Genomic DNA, 21476 nt, shown 5'->3' on the forward strand with positions numbered 1-21476 from the left:
AACTGTGAAAGAGGGAGAAACGTTAGTTTGTTACATAATAGCATCGCCGCTCTTGGGCGACAGCTGGCGGCATAGATAATCTTACCGTCCTTTATATTAAGGCCTTTGACGTCACCTCTTAATATCCAGGGTTCCTGGATGAAGGCTACACCTAAGCCTTCGTTTGTGAACCTCCTATGTAAAACATCTGATGCTGCTTTCGCGTGGTGAAGGTTCACTTGGAGGCATTTAATGTGCCTCAGATTTGTGGAGTTTTTGGGGTGAGGTGCCATTACTTGCGGTCTTTTCGGCCGCGAGCAGCCACCTTCTTCCCCCTGTTGCCCTTCAGCAAGACCGCTTCTTCGGCCGTCCTTGCATCTCCCTTGCCTTTGCGGCTGGACATAGCCGCTTTGGAGCTGCCATGTAGTGGTGGCCGTTTTGCAGGCTTTGGGGATGCGATGGGTCCGACGCTTTTTTGGGCTTCTTCCAGCACCTGTTGTAGGGTCGGGCATGTTGTTGTTGTTGTTTTCGGAGGCGTTGTTGGAGCTTTGTGTGCTACGTGTAGCTCTGTGCCAACCTCCGATGACTTCTGCTGCACCTGCGTGTCATTGTGTAGCTGCCTGGGAGCTACGATGACGTCTTTGGAGCAGCAAGGCATCGGGCATCGACGGTTTAGCTTTCTCCCTAAGTTTTACTACGCCAAAGCCATAGTTTACCACGTTCCCGCGGTGCTTTAGCGTGTCCGCTGATAGCGGGTCAACTGCAATGGTGATTTCCGCCATTGTTGACCTGCGTACTCGATTCAGAACGCGCCAGTCCGGAATTCTCAGGCCGTCATTCTGTGCCTGAAGCAGACTGAGCGCATCCTCACTGGCAGAGCTGTCCAGCTCCGGGAAGAGTCCCACAAGAATGATGCGGCGAGGTGTTTCTGCCTCCTCGACCACTCTCATCTTCGCCCCCTTCCATGGTGCCAGCTTTGGAACAGTGTTCCGTATCCACCCCGCGGTCGCAGCATCCCTGCAACTGATGGATAGCCATCCCGAGTGGAAGGTGCAACCCTTGAAGATAGGCTTTACAGCGCTAACTGTGTTGCTCCTGACCGCCCTGAGGATGGCATTTTGGATAGCTTTGAGCTCATCCGTTGACCACACTGTGGTTGGATAGTCCTCTGGGACTAAACCCAGCTTCACTCCGTACAGTGCATCCCTAAATGAAACTGGCTCCCCGCGACAATCTGCAGGTGCATGCGGCACAGTTGCCTCACCGGTGGGCACAGATGCAGTCCCAGCTGGCCTGCCCCCTGCAGATCCCTCACTAGATTTGGCAAATTTCTTCGGGGATCGCCTCTGCGGGGTAGAGCTTTCAGACCTAGGTCATTTTTGGAGAGTTTTTTTCCCCTCCGTGGTGGGCCAACGGGTTCTTTGGCTTTTCTCTAGCCTGCTCATAGTTCAGTCCCTTTTCTATGTACCGCTTGAGACGTTTCCGACCGGCTCCGCTAAGCCGCTCCCGCTCTCGAGCTTGGTGAGATGGGTTGTTCACCGGAGAGGCAAGCAACTTCTGCTCATCCTCCGGCGAGATATCAGATAGCGTTCTGACGGGACTTGCATCCTGTCTCACGCTAGTATCCACCATCTCTACGTCATACGTGGGACTATGCGCCCCCAGTAGTTCTGTAGCGATGGTTTCTGTTTCGACAGAAGTCGAAAGGCCAGCATTGGCCATTGTTTGGAGCTGTGCAGCTCCTTCTGGCTTTTGATTTATGTTGTTGTTACTATCCATGTGTGTCCCACGAGTAGATATAGATATAGATATAGATATAGATATAGATATAGATATAGATATAGATATAGATATAGATATAGATATAGATATGATATAGATATAGATATAGATATAGATATAGATATAGATATAGATATAGATATAGATATAGATATAGATATAGATATAGATATAGATATAGATATAGATATAGATATAGATATAGATATAGATATAGATATAGATATAGATATAGATATTGATATACGGTAACTCAAACAAATGACCACGTGTTGATTTTCTTCAAATATTCGTAAAGTTTTTCGAGCTAAGTTCAACGATTTTTCACTAAAATTTAATTTTTACGGCTAAAAAATCGCGTTGATTTTGAGAATTTTTTTGCTGACTGATTTTTGCTTTTTTTCATATATGTAAGTATGAATTTCTTATGAAATAAAACGCGTGAGACCTTCAGCAACAATATTTTGAAATATCAACGCAAGTTTTTGTAAATTTCGCTTGTTATATTAAAAAACCCTAAAAAGTAGCCTCCAAAAAAAATTCTCAAAAATCAAGTAAATTTTTAAGCCGTTTGAAAGTTGCACTTTATTTAACTAAAAGTGTGTGGCCTATAAAACTGCATACCCAAAAATTTTCAAAAAATTCAGAATAAAAAGCGGAAATTTTGATTAAAATTTGTTTAATTTTCCTAAATTTTGTATAAAGTTTGAAGCTGTGATTTACATGGTTTTAGTTAAAGTGTAGACGATATTTTTTAAGAAAAACAACAACAAAAAATTAGCTCGAAAAACATTACGAATACTTGAAGAAAATCAACACGTGGTCATTTGTTTGAGTCACTGTAGATATACGATTTTTTAGTCCAAATATTCTTTATTAATTAGTTAACAAATGTTCTAAATATGAGTAAAAAAAACCGGAACTAAATGCAGTTTTTATGGACATCCAGACCCCAGCGCCACCTAGCTATAAAATTTTTAGTCGGATATCTAGATAGATATAGATGTATGTATATATGAATGCATAATTCGAGAAAGATTTTTTGTCATACCTTTGAAGTTTACCTTCTATGTAGTATGCAATACTAAGAAATGGCCGCTGAAGGCAAAATTCTTTGCCCGGTAGTAAAAACATATAAATCAGTTTCAATCTTTATACAAAATTCGGGAAAATTTAATAAAATTTCACTTTTTTTATCTGAATTTTTACAACATTTTTGGGAAGGCTGGCAACTGTGATTTATTGGTTTTTTTTTAAGCTTTAAAAATTAGCTCGAGAAACATTACGAATATTTAAAAAAATCAACACGTGGTCATTTGTTTGAGTCACGTATAACTGCGTACTTAGTTTTTCTCTCTGACGTCAGGATTTTTTAAAGACTTTGGAATTTAAAAAATATGATTATTTCAAAAAATTAAACTGGGAATCAAACATAATAATAATAATACCAGCAGTTTTACCTTCTTTTCCCGCCCATCCGCACGAAAGGCATAGTCCGCATGACGTACGTAACCATTATTTTGAATTTTTTGCTCTGAGTCACGAAAGCCAAGAGTTTGTTAAGTGCCGAGATCTAAATTGTTTAGCAACAGAACTAAATTCATCAGCTGACTTTATGTCTTTATGTTAGTAATTCATTTATGGAGAAGGCATAGTATCGCTTTCTTAATGCTGACAGGCGGATCTGATATATCAAACGTGCTGGAATGAGAGTTAAAATTCTGTTACTGTTAATTCTGTTAGTTTTACGAGTTTTCAAAAATAAGGGACAAAAGTGTCTTGATACATGAAAGGGAACATTAAGGCTACCTTCATCCAGAAGAAGCGGACTTGAAATTGAGCCTGTCAGTAATTTAACCATAAAAATTATACCTAGCATTTCCCTGCAACTGACAAGTGTAGGAAGATTAATAAGTATNCGGACTTGAAATTGAGCCTGTCAGTAATTTAACCATAAAAATTATACCTGGCATTTCCCTGCAACTGACAAGTGTAGGAAGATTAATAAGTATTAATCGGCTCTTATAAGGTGGAAGGTTATATTGAGAATCCCAACGGAAATTTCTTAAAGCAAAAAGTAGGAATTGTTTTTGAATTGATTCTATCTTGTCTGAGTAAATTTGATACCTTGGATTCCAAACCATCGATCCGTATTCCAGAATCGGTCTAACTAATGTTGTAAACAGAGTTTTAGTGATATAAGGGTCACTAAATTCTTTTGACCATTGTTTCACAAATGCATGTACACCTTTAACCTTGTTGGATGTCACATTAATGTAAAGATTAAAATTAAGTTTAGGATCCATTGTGATACCAAGGTCCAAAAAATTGAATACCTGTTCAAAGTTATGGTTATCTATTGTTTAAGAAATTGGCTGGACAGCTCTTCCCGAAAAGCACATTACTTTACATTTTTCCAGATTTAGAGGCATACTATTTACATTACACCAGTTAGTTATGCTGTTTAAGTCTGCTTGCAGCAAAGGCTTTCCTTGAATTGATACGTATGATTTATAAAGTTTCCTACCTGTGTTTGATATTCTGGTAAAAATATTTTTGCTTCTGTAAAATAACAAAATTATTGGTTACGGAGTCTGTGAATTCAAAAAATGGAAGAGGTTATATAATTCTTTTTATACGAAAGATGGTACCTCGGAGGTTTTCCCACACTAACTGGTTCTAGATCCGATTATTGGATCACGAAGAAATTAACGGTACTCTTAAATTTGTATAAGAGAATTGAAGTCGATTTTGTTTGCTTAAAAGTACTTGTTTGCTTAAAAAACTTGCACTTTGTACTTTTGTACTTATTGAAATGCTTCTTTTTACAATCTCATCTGGTACATTAAAATGTTTTTGGTTTCTTTTGTACAGAGTTAACGATCGTATAATATCGGTGAATGGAGTTTCTTTGGAAAATGTTGAGTATGCCACTGCGGTACAAGTGTTAAGGGATAGCGGCAACACAGTAACACTTGTTGTTAAACGACGCGTGCCTGTAAGTTCCGCAGCTCAAATCCGGCAGTCGCAGGCCATAAGTTCGATAGGAATAACAGCACCGAATTCGAGTGGAATACCCATTCATGGATCAAGCGTAATACCTGGAGCAATGAGTCAATCTAACTCTTTGAATGGTTCTCCTTTGCAAAGCAATGCAGCACAGCCAATTAAAGTGACTCTCTCGAAGGCAAATAAAAAGGATGATTATGGCATTGTTCTAGGATGTAGATTATTTATAAAAGAAATTTCGACGAAGGCGCGCGATCAACTAGCCGCAAACGGTTATTCCCTACAAGAAGGTGATGTGATCACAAGAATTCACAATTCAAATTGTGGAGACACAATGAGCTTAAAAGAGGCTAAAAAATTGATCGATGCCTGCAAAGAACGTTTGAACTTAGTTGTGTTGCGGGATATTACCAACCAGGCAGTAACTGCAATGACTAATCAATTGAACAACTCCACAACACCATCGAATGTATACATTAGTCACCAGGCACAAGTTTCGAATTGTAGTAATAATCTCGATGATCCATATTTAAATGGAGGAACGAATTATTCATCACAGAATCTGTATGTTCAACCGCCGACACGCTCTTTAGGACATGGAACATCGAATGGTTTAAACGACGAAAAAAGTAATCTAACACCAAGGGGTCGTTCTCGGGGACCCATTATGGATGCTGTTTCATTTTCACAACTTGATCGCCCTGTAACGCCTCCAAATGAGAGTCGTGCACGCACCGATGAGCCTCCGCGACCCCCACCTCCTCGAGGCAATGTTGGTAGAAGCGCGGACAGTTTTTATAGTTCCCGTCGACAAATTTACGAATCTGATCAGTTGTCGCAACCGAAGCAATCATCGGAGCCACGTTTCATATCGTTTCAAAAAGAGGGAAGTGTGGGAATACGATTAACTGGGGGAAACGAGTCTGGAATTTTTGTTACAGCCGTACAACCCGGCTCACCAGCATCTTTGCAAGGACTAACGCCTGGAGACAAGATTTTAAAAGTCAATGATATGGACATGCATGGCGTGACACGTGAAGAGGCAGTTCTTTTTCTTCTCAGCCTGCAAGATCGCATCGATTTGATTGTACAATATTGCAAAGAAGAGTATGACGAAGTGGTGACGAATCAACGTGGCGATTCTTTTCATATTAAAACTCATTTTCATTGTGAAAATCCCTCAAAAGGTGAGATGGCTTTCAAAGCCGGAGACGTATTTCGAGTGATTGACACGCTCCATAATGGCGTCGTCGGTTCGTGGCAAGTGCTTAAAATAGGACGAGGGCATCAGGAGATGCAGCGTGGTGTCATACCAAACAAATCACGAGCCGAAGAGTTGGCGACGGCACAATTTAATGCTAATAAAAAAGAAATGAGTTCTAACGAGTCCCGGGGAAATTTCTTCCGTAGAAGACGGTAAGCTTTTATTAAATTTTATTTCTATAGAATTTTAGAGTACCAAGATTCTCGAACAATAAACAATAAAGGCCTGCAAATGTTGAACTATAAAACATGCATGTCGTGAATAATAAACATCAGCTCGAAAGGCAGGTTTAACTTATGAAAGAAAATCCCAATACTTGGCATAATCTCTGAGCGCAAAATTGCAGAACCGTTGATAGTTTTAAAATATTTGAAATCGATTTGGCTCGAGTGCATTGCTGCAGCAGGTCTTATGTAGGGGACAGCAGATATACAAACGCCTCTTTAGACAGGCGGAACTTTTTAATAAATCTGTATTCGAAGGGCCACACTTAAACTCTCTTAAACGTTTTCTTCTTCTGGCCAGTTCCGTTAAGCTCTCATCCTCTGATGAATCGTAGCGCCATAACTCCGTTTTACTCATTTATTTATTTATTTATACTTCATTTTAATTTGCACAAATTTACATAAATATACCCAGCAAAAAATTGGTTATCGCTTTTAGTGGTAACGTGTTCTACAAGGCATAACGTTATAATGCATTGCCGGTAATGCAAAGTAGAATTGCCTACAATATTTTATTTATTTCGCTTCTTTGTTTCATTTCGGGGAATGCAAAGTAGAATGTCCTACAATGTTTTATTTGTTTCGCTTCTTTGCTTCATTTCAGGGAATGCAAAGTACAATGTCCTACAATATTTTATTTACTTCGCTTCTTTGATTCATTTCAGAGAATTCAAAGTAGAATGTCCTACAATATTTTTTTATTTCGCTTCTTTGCTTCATTTCGGGGAAGGCAAATTAGAATGCTGCATCGTAGTCAGCTGAAAAATAAAATGAGTATCGAAAAATTCTTTTTCTACCGTTACTTTTTGTGGAAATTTTTCTTGCATAAAAATCATGTTTTGCTTTGTTCAATTTGCAGCGAAATTGAAGTCAGTCAATGCAGTGAAGTACAAGAGTGAGGAAGTATAATTTTAAGCTTAATTAAATATGCATGTATGTACCTTCCGATTTTTAAGCAAAATCTCAATACATACATATGTATGTATAAAAACTTATTTATAAATATTTTAATTAAGTTTAATCTTTTAAGACATTTTCTGATTTCAATTTAGTATAAATAAGTATATACTTATATAGGCATTATACATTAGTTTCTCTGTAAGGCATCCTTTGTTCGCTTCTCTGGATTCGGTTTATCCATGCGTTCTCCCTTCGTTTGAAGGTAATGCTGCGGGCAAGGGCTTACCGCCAATGACATGCCCATGTTAAAATAAGGCCTACTTGAAGCGAAAGGGTAAGCGATTCCCATCGCATAGCTCGTTTCCACCTTTGTTTCTGTGGTAATCGTGTTTTTTGCTGGGTAAGCACACTAGTTAGTTTGCGCAATTTGCAAACAAAGTTTCTCAGGGGTCAAAAATATACTATTGTGAACGACCTAAGCGAGCGAAGTTCACAACAGCGCTATTCTTCATCGAATGAGCGTCATAATACCAAATGAAAATCGTTCGATCAGCACTTTCGACAACAGTCGAAGATCGAATACAATTCAAAATAGGGACCATTGTCGAATTAATTGAAATCAAATCATGCATAAAATCTATGCATGTCAACACAAGCAACAAGTGCGACACATGCGACATAGTCAGTATTATTATTAATTACATTTTGAGGAGTTTTTTTCAAATTTTGCAAGCTCCTAATATAGTAAAATTTATAACACAACTGTCTAATTAAAAATCTATATATATATTCATACAAGGCAGGATCAAACAGTATTAAAAATATGCTGCGGAAACACAACAGCGAACAAGAGCTTAGCTAAGAAGCAGTGACATGCTAAAACATGTTTGAGATGGAATGACATGGCATAATGGTCTGATTGTGCATACTTCGCATAATTTCGCACAACTTCGCATAAACTTCAAACTGTAATTTCGTATGTACATTGTATGTATTTCATTACCCAGAAATTAGCAGAACTTTTAAAAACTTAGCGATCTGCTGCGTTTAGATTTTGCTTCACATTTCCTTAAGTTACATTTTTATTACACTGGTACAAATAGTTGTGCGAAGTTATGCGAACTATGCATAATCAGACCTTAACACCTTGTTTGAGTTGACATTACATAGCAACGCATGAAATTTTTGTAAATGACATTTTTACAGAAAGTTTAGAATTTTGCAGAACTTCAATAAACAATAACAAATAACTTAAAATCATGTAACTTTCGCATACCAATCAATAGTGCACTTTTGAATAATGAGCTATTTTGAAGAATGTTATATTTTCTTGTATATTTCGACCTCATGACCTTCGGAGCTTCAGCTGTATTTTTTAATCACCTGCTTACAATCAATCTGTACATTATATTTATGTATGTACTTTCATCTTTGGTTTGTAGGTCTACTCACCGCCGTTCAAAGAGTCTTTCCAGGGAAAACTGGGATGACGTGGTTTTCGCTGATAGTATATCAAAATTCCCCGCGTATGAACGCGTACTTCTGCGTCATCCAGGGTTCGTGCGCCCTCTTGTACTCTTTGGTCCAGTCTCTGACTTGGCACGTGAAAGGCTTGCTAAAGATATTCCGGATAAGTTCTCAGTACCATTACAAGATGATGATAAGTCGAATTCCAAATGTCGGATAGTGCGATTATCAAATATAAGGGACATAATGGATCGCGGTAAACACGCTCTGTTAGACATAACGCCCAACGCAGTCGATCGTCTAAACTACGCGCAATTATATCCCATTGTCATATTCCTGAAGACTGACAGTAAACATGTCATAAAACAATTACGCCATGGGTTGCCAAAATCAGCACACAAAAGCTCTAAAAAATTATTAGAACAATGTCAAAAATTAGAACGTATCTGGTCACATATATTTAGCACACAAATAGTGCTGAGCGACGAAGAATCATGGTACCGAAAAATGCGGGATGCAATTGATCTACAACAAAGTGGAGCGGTGTGGATGTCCGAATCAAAGGTAAGAGGTTCTCCTGCTGACGTACAAATTATGTACATATATATCGTCGGATGAGTGAAAAATCGACCTATCTCGGCAGCCATCGAAAATGTCCTATTTCAGAATTTGATTGAAGAACGCCCTATTTCAAAGTTCGGTTCAAAAGCATCGTATCAGCAGCTGATTCAAAAACGCGCTATCTAAACATATTTTCAGTTGAAATAGGGTGTTTTTGAACCAAATTCTGAGATAGGGCGTTTATCAATCAAATTCTAAAATAGGGCGTTCTTCAACCAAATTCCTAATTAGGGTGTTCTTGAAAAGTTTTCTGGGATATGGCGTTTTCAAACCGGTAGCCTAGAAAGGGCGATATTCCACTCAGCCGTGGATATGTAGTTGTTTTTGAGTAGATTTTTTTTCGAATGAATAACAATCATATTCAAAAAAATTTTTATCAACTCGTTTTTCTGGCTAAAGATATTAAATCCAAATTTTATTTATGTAGGTCCGTTCCGGAAGTGGAGCGATCTGAAATCGGTATTATTTATAAAATTCTTTTTAAAGATTTTTTCTAGCGGTACTCCCTCAAACTGGTAAATTAGTTAGTATCCTCAAAACCTCGAAAGTCCCAAAACATCAATCAAACTCTTTGGTTATTGGACTTTAAATTATATATATTATAGAAATTTTCGTATGATCATGACCCGGTATTAAATAAAACTTCTATGTTTTATGTTTTGTTAATTTTCATTCGTGACATTACTGAACTTATTTTCAGAACCATACAAATACTAAACATAACTTACGGTTACACTTAAATTATATAAAAATGTATCGTTATAACTGGTCAACTAATTAAAAGTGCAATATTTAAGGAAACTTAGAAAAACACGTATTCATCTTTTTGTTCAGCACTGTAACCGCCTAAGCGTTGTTGGCAGATCGAACACTTCAAGGGCCACCTCATCAGATGTTGTCATTGTCCACACTTCTGCTACGTGGTAGGCACGATGAGTGACACTTGGTATGTTAATTGTTTCGCTTTTTGCGATCCCGGGATTTCCGAAATGTTATCACAATCCCGGGATCCCGGGATTAACATTCCCAGTCTTGTGACATAGGAAATTTACACTGAATGTGTCCGAGCGCCTCGCTCAGGAGATAAAAGCAACAATTATCGAAATGTATCACTTAAAGGCCAAGCAGAGGTGGAACCGTACAAGATTACCCGGCAATTCTGGGTGGCCTACGATCCACTTAAAACCAAAGCTCTCTTAGGAATGAGCAAAGAAGATATCTACAAACTTACTGCAGTATGCACAGGGCACTAGATTGCCCTTCAAAAGGTCCTGTCGTAGCTGCGATGACCCTGGCTCAAAAGAGACAGTCGAACACTATGCGAGTGTCCAGCCCTCGCAAGGATGAGGCTAAAAATACTCTGCAAGCTATTCCTGCAGTGTGTTTTAGAGTGTACTTACCTCTCTCTGTATGACGTACTGAAATTCATTAAAGCCGCCAAATGGCTCAAGGTTTAAGGAAAATGGCAAACTTTTTCGAACTATTAAACTGTCATTGTTTCTCTTTGCACAAGATTGTAAGTGACTGCCCAGCTAGCAAAATTGCCAGAAATCTGCTAGATATCCGTCAGACTCGTCGGCAAAAAAGTCAGAAATCTATGTGATTTTGGCCGATATCGGTCAGAGAAGCGTATGGAGAGGTTGACAGGAAGTCTAACCGACACGACGTGGAAAACTCTGACTTAATTACCGACGATTCTGACGGACATGTAACAGATGTCTGACCAAATAATCATGGAAAATAAGAATTGTCAGACGTATGCCCGAAATCGGACATAATTCGATCAAACATATCGGATAAGGAAATAAATAAAATTTTCCATACACTTCGCCCAAAAATCTATTCGAAACCTGTATGGCTTGTTCAAATAGTCATCTTATTCCGACTTGTCTGATATCAGAAATTGTCAGGCAAATGTGCCAGCTGGGCACTTGATTATAAACTAGTTATATACATAAATATGTATTGTATTTTGAAATTAATGGTTTTCTGGTCTGGTCTGGATTGTTTACGTTATTTTCTTGTTAAAGTGCCTGTCTTATTTATTTATGAACAAAATAAAAATAAAAATTTTGAAAAAAATGTCGCTTACGTTATTTTGGCGGTTAGTGCTCGATATTATGTGCGCATATTTTCGATTTTCAGTGTTTTTTTTTTTGTTTTAAAATCCATGAATTTTACCTCCTTTTTGGATAATTATATTCTGCATTCCAACCTCAATGCGCAGAATGGCCTTGTTAACTTGATAAAAAAAATACTGTATCAGAGATAGTCGCATCGCGGCTGTGTTTATAGCCGTAGAGACAACTATAAGGCCATGTGCAACGAAAGAAACGTGAAAACCGAAGAACTGGAGCTTACCGCTATAAATAAGCTTTATATACATATATTGTTATTAAAACTTTTAATATTTAATATTCATAAATGGGACTTTCGAATTTTTAAATTGGATAACGAGGGCGTTTTTCAGAGGAGAATGAAATTTTCGGACCTTTGTTATTTTTTAGCCGCGAAAATTATATTTTTATCTCGGCATACTCGGATGTCGATACATCGACTCCGTCGTCATTGACAGGTGGCTCTGCCGCTTTCAGTGCTGTTCCCATTCAGCAATGTGGAGCAATGTTGCCTCCATGATTTAAGTACATACCGATTGCTGAGTGGAAGATCGACCTATCTCGGCAGCCAGTTCGAAAACGCCCTATCTCAAAAACTTTTCAAGAACGCCCTATTTCAGAATTCGGTTCAAAAATGCCCTATCTTACTTCAAAATGTATTGAAAATGTGCTGATATAGGGTGTTTTTGGTTCGGCAGCTGTGATAGGGCGTTTTTGAAACGAATTCTGAAATAGGGCGTTCTTGAAAAGTTTTTGAGATAGGGCGTTTTCGAACTGGCTGCCGAGATAGGTCGATCTTCCACTCAGCAGTCGATATGCTGTGACCTCTAAAGACTGTTTGTTCTTACACTGTGGCTAGAAAAATTAAGGGGTTTTACTTTTTTAGCAACGTTTTTGTTGGGTTTTTAATCCGTAGTTTATTGAGCAGAACTTAACTTTTTGAGATTTTTCCATTAAGGTTGTAAACAATTTTGCAATTAAGGAATAGAAAATCGATGGCAATCTGTCTGCTTACCCTGCAACCGCAAATTGTGAATTAAATAAAAACATACTAACTACTAGGAATTTGCGATTAATCAACAAGGTGATTAATCGAAAACTGATTAATGAATTAATGCAAGAATTATAATTTTTGATTAATCAAAATAATTAATTTTCCGATGTTTTACATTTTGGTTAACCCGAAGCTGATTAATTTTATTAATCAGAAAACTGATTAATCTTATCGTGATTAATCATAAACCAGAAAAACTACTTGCATATTTTGTTTATTTAAAAATTGCAAAAAATATACATGCAAACATATCTATGTACATATCGATGGTAGAGCCAATTAAAGATTTTGTGTTTCGTAATTTAGCAATAATATGTCTTGGACCGTAAGTAGTTAAACGAAAATAACTCCACTGGTATTACTGAACAACGGCACAAAACGAAAAATGTCGTTATTTCCTATAAAATAATTATTAAGTGTCTTACTGAAAGTATGTAATGAATAAAAATGATCACTAACTTATCGACAGTTCTTGACTTTTGCCAATATTCACAATAAATGTGAGACTTGTGCCGCTGTTCAGTAGTAAGGAGTGCCTACTGCGGTTTTGTGACAAATGGCAAAACTGCGCCCCTGTCGGATTGGTAACAACTAGGCATATGTCCGTTGGTAGATATCGTAGCAAAGAACATAGAATTTGCAAAACTAGTCTACACATCTACCTCCCGGTAGTAATTAAATATTTAAGAACCGCATTATTATTACTACGCCTAAAAATATGGACTACGCTTCAGCGGAACCGCACGATACGAAATTTCTTTAAATGAAAATAATTGCTGCTATATATATGTATGTACATAAGAGTAATCTAACAATTTTTTTCTCGAGATAGGGTTTGTGGCACCTTCTAATATTTGTCCTCAGGCCGAAAGAGGTGCTGGTACCACACTTTACGTATAAGTTTGTAAGATGATCACGATACTCACATTTCACTCTAGAAGTATTGTGTACATATATTAATCAAACAATTGGTTAAGAAACCTAAGAACATTTCAATTTTAAATTCTCTAAAAAAATATCATCAGTTTCAGTTGTCATAGCAACAGTAGCTAAAAACTAAGGGGGTGCCCCGTTTCCTAGGATTACTTTTTTCCCCCCATATAAAAATTGGGCCACTCTAATGTACATAATGTATATTAGAGATGGTCGCGGGATAGCGGGACCCACGGTACTGATTTAAAATTGGCCGGGATGGGCGGTATCGGGAAGATATGTAAAAATATGACGGGCGGGACGGGACCAAAATCCTTTCTCGACACTCCCGATAAAACCGAACCCCCGCAAATTCACAAAATTTTCCTTAAAAACGATGTTTGAAATATGCACTTTTAATGTTTTATTCAGACGAAAAAGAAAAAAAAATTATAGGAAGATTATTTTTATTATTTAAAATTAATATGAAAGACATGAACATTTTTGTGAACCTTCGATCGGTTTGCAAACCTCGCCACACACGTTGAAATCTCTACCGCTCGTTTCAATTTGTTGTCCGTGTGTAGCCTGCTTTAGAGATAGATATCGGGACCCACGGGACCCGCGGTACAATTCTGAAAAATGTCGGGGTCGGGATTAAATATTTAGTCCCGTGCCCATCTCTAATGTATATACATTATTCATTATTGCAAAAACTGGATGAGCTACTCCGAAATCCGTGATTTATAAGACTGTTTGCTGTAGGTTCAGGTCCTTATATGAAAAAACATTGATCTTGCACAAGAAAGAAAAAAAGCCTCATGAAGAATAAGTCACTAAAGCGAATGGCGTACTCAGTTTTTAATACAACTAACCAGAATGTTACCGACGCGTCCTAAAGTGACAATTTGGTTTCACGAATTTTCAAATTTATTCGTTAGGATTTTCCCGATAGTAGTAATTTTTCCAAAACTAAAATATTGTATTGTATTGTAGCTAATTTAATGTAGTTTTTAAGGAAGCAAGCAGATTTTGAATCGAATTATAGTTGAACTAGTAAATTAGGTTTAAGTGAAGCCATATTGAAAACCACTTTTCACATTGACAAACATAAGGTGACCAGAATTTTTTAGCATTTCAGGAGGACAAATTCTCCATATTGAAAACACAAAAAAATTGTTTTATATTTATTTTAACACATAAATAACAAATAAGTTAACTTTGTTAAAAGAAACAAAAATCAAAGTTGCTCTAAATACAAGTCAAACAAGTTAATAGTACACCGCGTTACATAATTATAAGACCGAAACATATTTCCGTTGATTTTTGGCATTTTTTTTTTGTTGACAGTGTTGTTAATTTTCTTCCATATACAAAAATGCCGAACATACTTTGTATGGAAGAAAGTGAGTGACACCGTAAAAAATGGCAAAAATCAACGATATTTTGTAGGCATATGAAACTCGCACTTTATTATACTAAAATTGCATGGGCTATAAAACTGCATACGCAAAACTTTTCCCCAAATTCTTAAACAAAAGTGTAAAGTTTTGGCGAAAATTCGCTGAATATTTATATTTTCATAAAAGTTTGAAATGTGAATTTGGTNTTATACTAAAATTGCATGGGCTATAAAACTGCATACGCAAAACTTTTCCCCAAATTCTTAAACAAAAGTGTAAAGTTTTGGCGAAAATTCGCTGAATATTTATATTTTCATAAAAGTTTGAAATGTGAATTTGGTTGGTGTTTGTTATAGAATGAACTATATTTTTATAAGAAAATATTTAAAAATAAATATCTGTTTTGTATTGGATTAAACAGGCCTGCGAAATCTAATTTTTCCCCGTTCCAATAATTATGTTATTTTTTTAATATGTAGGTTAGGGCTGCCAGACGTCCTGGTTTTGCTGGATTTGTCCTGGTTTAGACATATTGTCCTGGAGTCCTGGCGCNGCGAAATCTAATTTTTCCCCGTTCCAATAATTATGTTATTTTTTTAATATATAGGTTAGGGCTGCCAGACGTCCTGGTTTTGCTGGATTTGTCCTGGTTTAGACATATCTGATCCTGATCTTTTAATGAAGATCAATGCAGACACTCCTCTATTTTTTAGCAAATTTTTGCTATGGAAAAAAGGTTAAGGCTTCTGTAATTAGGTAGTGGTCGAAAACTGATAACAAAACGTTTTTTCCAACATGTTGAATATCTTCTTTATATTTTGTTTATTTGGGTAAACTCATTTTTTTTTTAGGCGAATGCCGAAAAAGTGCAAGTTCCTAATCACGGTCATACATAAATACCACCCAGTAGATAATATCAAGAGCTAAAATCTTATCCCAACGGCCTTTCTGACAGTTATTCCGTTCTCCTTTATTTTTTGTATGGAGCGGTATAAATTGAAGAGCTTTCTGCTTTCGCTACTCAAAAAAGAGCCTTCAGAAGGGCTTTTGTAGGACGCCGTTTAAAGAAGTTCTTCTAAAGTTTTTCTTTATTTAATGTTCATATCAAATAGTTTTATTTAGACTTGCAATGTCTATTGAATCTTATTTGTAATGCTAAGTAATATAAACTTATACTTATGTAAGTATAAGCACTTTTTTCAGTCCTTGTTGGGTGAGACTTTTAGAATGGCTTCACTTAAGACAACCTACCTAAATTATCTTCAGGTTATGAATATAAAAATTGGCAAAAATGATCATGAAGTGCGTTGTAGGATATGCGGAAATTCGCCAATGGTGGTTAGGAAAACATTCAAGACCATGTTAAAGGCGCCGCTTTTTCCAAGTTACGTCACCGTCAAGATACATTTGTTCGTTTATAATTAAATATTCAGAAGTTGAGCGTTTCATCATCATCAATCTACGGATTGTGCCACAAAACTACATTGCCTATAATATCAGAACCAAAGCAACTTTACTTATAGGGAATATATTGGCACCACATTCACTTGTATCTTCGTTTTTGATTTGGATGATAAGTGTCTTAGTCGANTCTACGGATTGTGCCACAAAACTACATTGCATATAATATCAGAACCAAAGCAACTTTACTTATAGGGAATATATTGGCACCACATTCACTTGTATCTTCGTTTTTGATTTGGATGATAAGTGTCTTAGTCGATGAGTTCAGGATTATGGCAGCTGTAATCTAGGTATGTTAAATTAAAATACATCCTTGGTTCTTTTCCAGCACGACGAGATTAGTTTTTATTGATGACATGTACTTACATGTTAGAATTTTTAGCAATTTCCACGAAAAGCCAAAAGTGAATTAATTTAGAATAGAATTTTTACTTAAAAACCGATAGTATTAGTAATAATTCTTATAAAGAGCAGTTTTCGTATTTGTGAAAATTACCGTTATATGGGAAGTAGGCGTGGTTATTGAGCGATTTTAGATTTTGGCCATTTNCAGAACCAAAGCAACTTTACTTATAGGGAATATATTGGCACCACATTCACTTGTATCTTCGTGTTTGATTTGGATGATAAGTGTCTTAGTCGATGAGTTCAGGATTATGGCAGCTGTAATCTAGGTATGTTAAATTAAAATACATCCTTGGTTCTTTTCCAGCACGACGAGATTAGTTTTTATTGATGACATGTACTTACATGTTAGAATTTTTAGCAATTTCCACGAAAAGCCAAAAGTGAATTAATTTAGAATAGAATTTTTACTTAAAAACCGATAGTATTAGTAATAATTCTTATAAAGAGCAGTTTTCGTATTTGTGAAAATTACCGTTATATGGGAAGTAGGCGTGGTTATTGAGCGATTTTAGATTTTGGCCATTTGGCCATTTGATATGTTGTGCGAAGGCCAACAACTGTGCCAAGTTTGGAAGAAATTGGTGCAGCGGTTACGAAGATATACACATGTAACCATATGTGGGCGTGGCTACGCCCATTTTCCAAAAATTTATAATATTGTTATTTTTCGTCTAAAAATTATTGTAAATATCAATTTTGTGTGAATTATCTTCAGTAGTTACTAAAATATCGCAGTTTTCATATTTCTGGAAATTACCGTTATATGGGAAGTGGACGTGGTTAAAGTCCGATTTCGCCCATTTTCAATACCACCCTACCTTAGATTAAGGGAAACCTACATACCAAACTTCGTTGAGATATCTCAATTTTTGCTCGAGTTATCGTGTACACGGACGGACGGACAGACGGACAGACGGACGGACAGACAGACATGGCTTAATCGATTTCTTTTTTCATCCTGATCATTTATGTATACATTTGTCTATATCTATCTCGATTCGTTTTGGCTGTTACAAACAACCGTTATGTGAACAAAATTACTATACCCTTGTGCACAAGTGCGCTCGGGTATAAAAATGCGTCCAACGCAAGCTGAAGAATGTGACAAAGACAGTGTCCCCTGCGCGTTATGAAACACATTTGGAAACATCAACTCTTTCTAATAAAGCTAATGCTATATATTCCCGATTTATGACTTCTGCATTTACCATCACGGCTTCAGGAAATAATTTTATAGGTATAGGTACAATATTATTCGTATCGCCAGAGCTTACGACCTTTGGCTTGAAAGCCCAATCCGTTGACCCCTTTTGCGTGATTGAGCAATAATATTAGTAATAGGCGTAGATAGAATAGATGCCACGCCAATTTTTCCCATAATCTTCAGTTTTCTACATGAGCATGGAAGTCATTTCATATACATCCGTACCAAATTTCTGTATTCCACCGCAAATATTTTCAGAGATATGCGGTGTCAAAAATGCAGCAATTATAGGTGGTGACACGCCCACTTTTCCAATAAGATATTTTCCTGTGGTAAAATGGAGCCTATATTTTAAATTATACCTCTAGGAGTACATCAGAGAAAACTGCATTTAAATACATGCATGGATTTTATGGAGAAAACGACAAAAATTAGTAGTTACTCTCTAACTGGTAAGTTTCATTAATTTAATACATATAGAGGAAAGTGCAATTAATTTTAACATTTGTTCGCGTTTAGGCGTCGCCACTAAGTTAAGGCAGTAGTGAAACATGGCGTAACCATTTTCTACTCTGAATACGTTAACATTAAAAACACAGATTTGACAAACGAACGGAACATAGAGAATCTAAATTTAAATCAACATTTCCCCTACCCTTCGACATTGCTGCTGGAGGTTAGCATCTTCGGAAATTATTTACTTCTTTCGAATAGTAGAGGCGCACATGAAAGTATTTCCCTACCTAGCATATAAAAAAACGACATTGTTAAAAACTTCCACAAATTTTAAAGTATGTCAGACCCGATTGTACTCAACATGGCTTTACTTAAACCTAATTTACTAGTTCAAGTACAAATCAATTCAAAATCTGTAAGCTGTTTCAAAAACTACATTAAATTAGCTACAATCTTAAGTATTTTAATTTTAGAAAAATTACTGCTATCTGGAAAATCCAAACGAATAAATTTGAAAATTCGTGAAAAATAATACCATATAGTCAATTTAAGCCGTGTGGGTAACTTTCTGGTTGGTTGTATTAAAAAACTTTAGCGGCTTATTCTTCATGAGGTTGGATATCTTTTTTTTCCTTCTTGTGCGAGATGAATGTTTTTTGATATAAAGATCTAAACTTACAGCAAAAAAGTCTTATAAATCACGGATTTCGGAGTAGCTCATCCAGTCTTTGCAATAGTGAATCTTTTTTTTCATTTTGTTAAGTTCTTAGATCCTATTTTCATATGCTGCTGCCGGAGGGAGGATCTGAAATACTTAAGCAAAATGTTTGAAGAAAATAAGGCATCTAATATACATAAAGGTTCATGGAATACAAGGTTACGACATCAGCCATGGTCGCCATCTTGATGACGTAGATGGCTCAATTTATGGTGTTGCCAGATTCCTAAAAAATTATCTTATAAAAATACACTATTTTAGTCAAAAATACAACACGTTTTATTTCAAATATGTGTAACCCTGATATTTACTGTTTGACAATTTGCGTTGAAATTTGTGCATTTTTCTGCGTGTTTGAGTTTATTTAAATTATTAAAAATTTAAGTGCGCTCAGCAAAAATTATGCTGAAAAAGGTAATTTTAGGTTTTACCGTATGTCTAAAGATGAATTGCAATTTCGGTAGCGAAATTATGCCAATGTTATGAACGCGTTTTATTTAAAAATGCGCGAGTGCGTTCTGCTCACTTTCAAGAACAAAATCACCAGCAAATTTCAATAAGCATTCGATTTACATTTCATTTGTCACTATTGTACGAATATTATTATGTTAATCCAGTTTCACGTGAAATTATAACATTTTATGTTGCTATAATAAGCTTTGCTACGATTTTATATCAAAAATGCCCATTTGATTAGGATTCCTAAAATATGCTGTACGGCAACTATATTTTCTGCGTCTTGTGTACTCTCCTTCTTCGTAAAATATTTCAGCCAAGCAGAACTCACTTCGCAACTACGTCATTGGAGGAAATCAAATTTTTCACAGCACCATGTCGTAACCTATTCTAGGGATGGGCGGCAGAACAGCTCTCGCGCAGCAGCGAGGGCAAGCAGGTGCTTGATGCGGGGAAAAAATTTAAAACCGAAAGGGTAAGCACTAGCCGTGTACGTGTATTAACCCAGTTTATGCAATGTATATGGCCAAAGGCTATTATATTCACCTCTTTGTTTATAGAGGAACAATTTCTAACTATATTTGTAGTCTATTTATTAAAAATAATTCAACATCATGAAATGCGGACCAACTTATTTTTTTATTAATAAATCAATAAAGTTTAAATTAATTCATACTGGCGAGCAATAACGTGTTGACGATCTTGCTTGCGCATCAATAATGATAGAATACCACCAGTGTTGCCATTTCTGTTTCTGCCGTCCCGCCAGATTAATAAACAAAAATCGCTAGAATCCTGCTAAATCATTTAAATTCTGTAAACTCTTATGAAAAAAAGTTTCTTTTATAATTTAGCAGTTAAACTTTATTTGATAAAATTATAGATCATATGTATGTTTATAAAAAACCATCAGTTGTTTAACAAAAACAAAATTGGAACTTCGTTATATGGTTTTGTAACCAGTGTTGGGATTTTGTGGCTTTAAATAAAGTATAAAATTGGTCATAAGAATTTCGTCTTCGTTTTCGTGACTGTTGAGCTCGTTGGAGTTTGTAAAATGTAGTCAATGCAAAACTTATTTGCACTTTTATATCCATACCTGCAATTAAAAAAAAAAAAACAAATAAAGCATTTGCACAAGTACTGTAAAATTAAACACACACATTTGATTTAATCAAAATGTATATACATACACTTCACTTTGCATCGTTAAAAATTAAAATCTTCAAATCATAAAAAATATAGATATGCATACATGTAGCTTTTTTCATGTTAGCTGAGCCGAAGATACCTAAAAATATTCGACAACTATATAATACTATTAGAATACCTTTCCCGCCATGGCAGCCATGGGGTCTCACATTCGTGAGTACTCACATATACTTGTTCTCTCATTCCGATCACACATACAGATGCAATTCGCGCAAAATTTTCTGTTTCCCCCCCGGGCATAATTACTTCAACTCATCAACCCAACGGTTTGCACATTTGCCCGCGGTTTGCACGTTTGGACATTTTGCCCGTATGTGCATATTATGCCCATCGCTAGTCTATTCTATGAACCTTGAATATACATTAGGGCGGGTCGAAAATCGAATTTTTCTTAAATCCCTTGGTAATATTGAAAATATATTGTATCATGAAGTCAACAACAAGCCTGTAAAATGGAAGTCTTTTATTTTTAATATTTTTAATGAACTTTTTNATAAGGCCATAAAAATAACAAAAACAAATAACTTAAGGACGAGCACATCTAAAAGTTAAACATTCTAATAATAGAAATATTAACAAAAACCAACAAAACCAACAACCACATGATCAAGTGAATTGCAGCGGAATAGCTGTGCTTGATTGTAGTTGGCTTAGCAAAGTGAAATAGTCGAAAATAAGCAACAAGAGTTAACAAGAAAATTTAGCACAAAGCGTAGGCAACTGGCTGAGTCAGTGGTGATCGCCGGTTTGAATCCTACTGAAAGAAGTCTGATGAGGAAATGTGGTGATTTCCGAAATAGCTATCACTTCTACCATTTTTTCAAAT

The 21476-nt window shown here is 36.3% G+C and overlaps 1 protein-coding gene across 1 annotated transcript in view; it reads left to right on the plus strand.

Annotated features, from left to right (window-relative positions):
- The window catches only part of LOC108359717 (zonula occludens-like protein polychaetoid), a 187764-nt gene that overhangs the window by 48528 nt on the left and 117760 nt on the right, over nt 1-21476 (plus strand). Inside the window, exons 4-5 of the mRNA XM_017611687.1 lie at nt 4636-6186; nt 8601-9189. Of these exons, the coding sequence (XP_017467176.1) occupies nt 4636-6186; nt 8601-9189 (2140 nt within the window). The remainder of the gene's footprint in view (nt 1-4635; nt 6187-8600; nt 9190-21476) is intronic.

This window comes from Rhagoletis zephyria, unplaced genomic scaffold (genome assembly GCF_001687245.7).
Source record: "Rhagoletis zephyria isolate East Lansing unplaced genomic scaffold, Rhagoletis_zephyria_1.1 Rzeph_scaffold_00443, whole genome shotgun sequence".
NCBI classification, from domain to species: Eukaryota; Metazoa; Arthropoda; class Insecta; order Diptera; family Tephritidae; genus Rhagoletis; species Rhagoletis zephyria.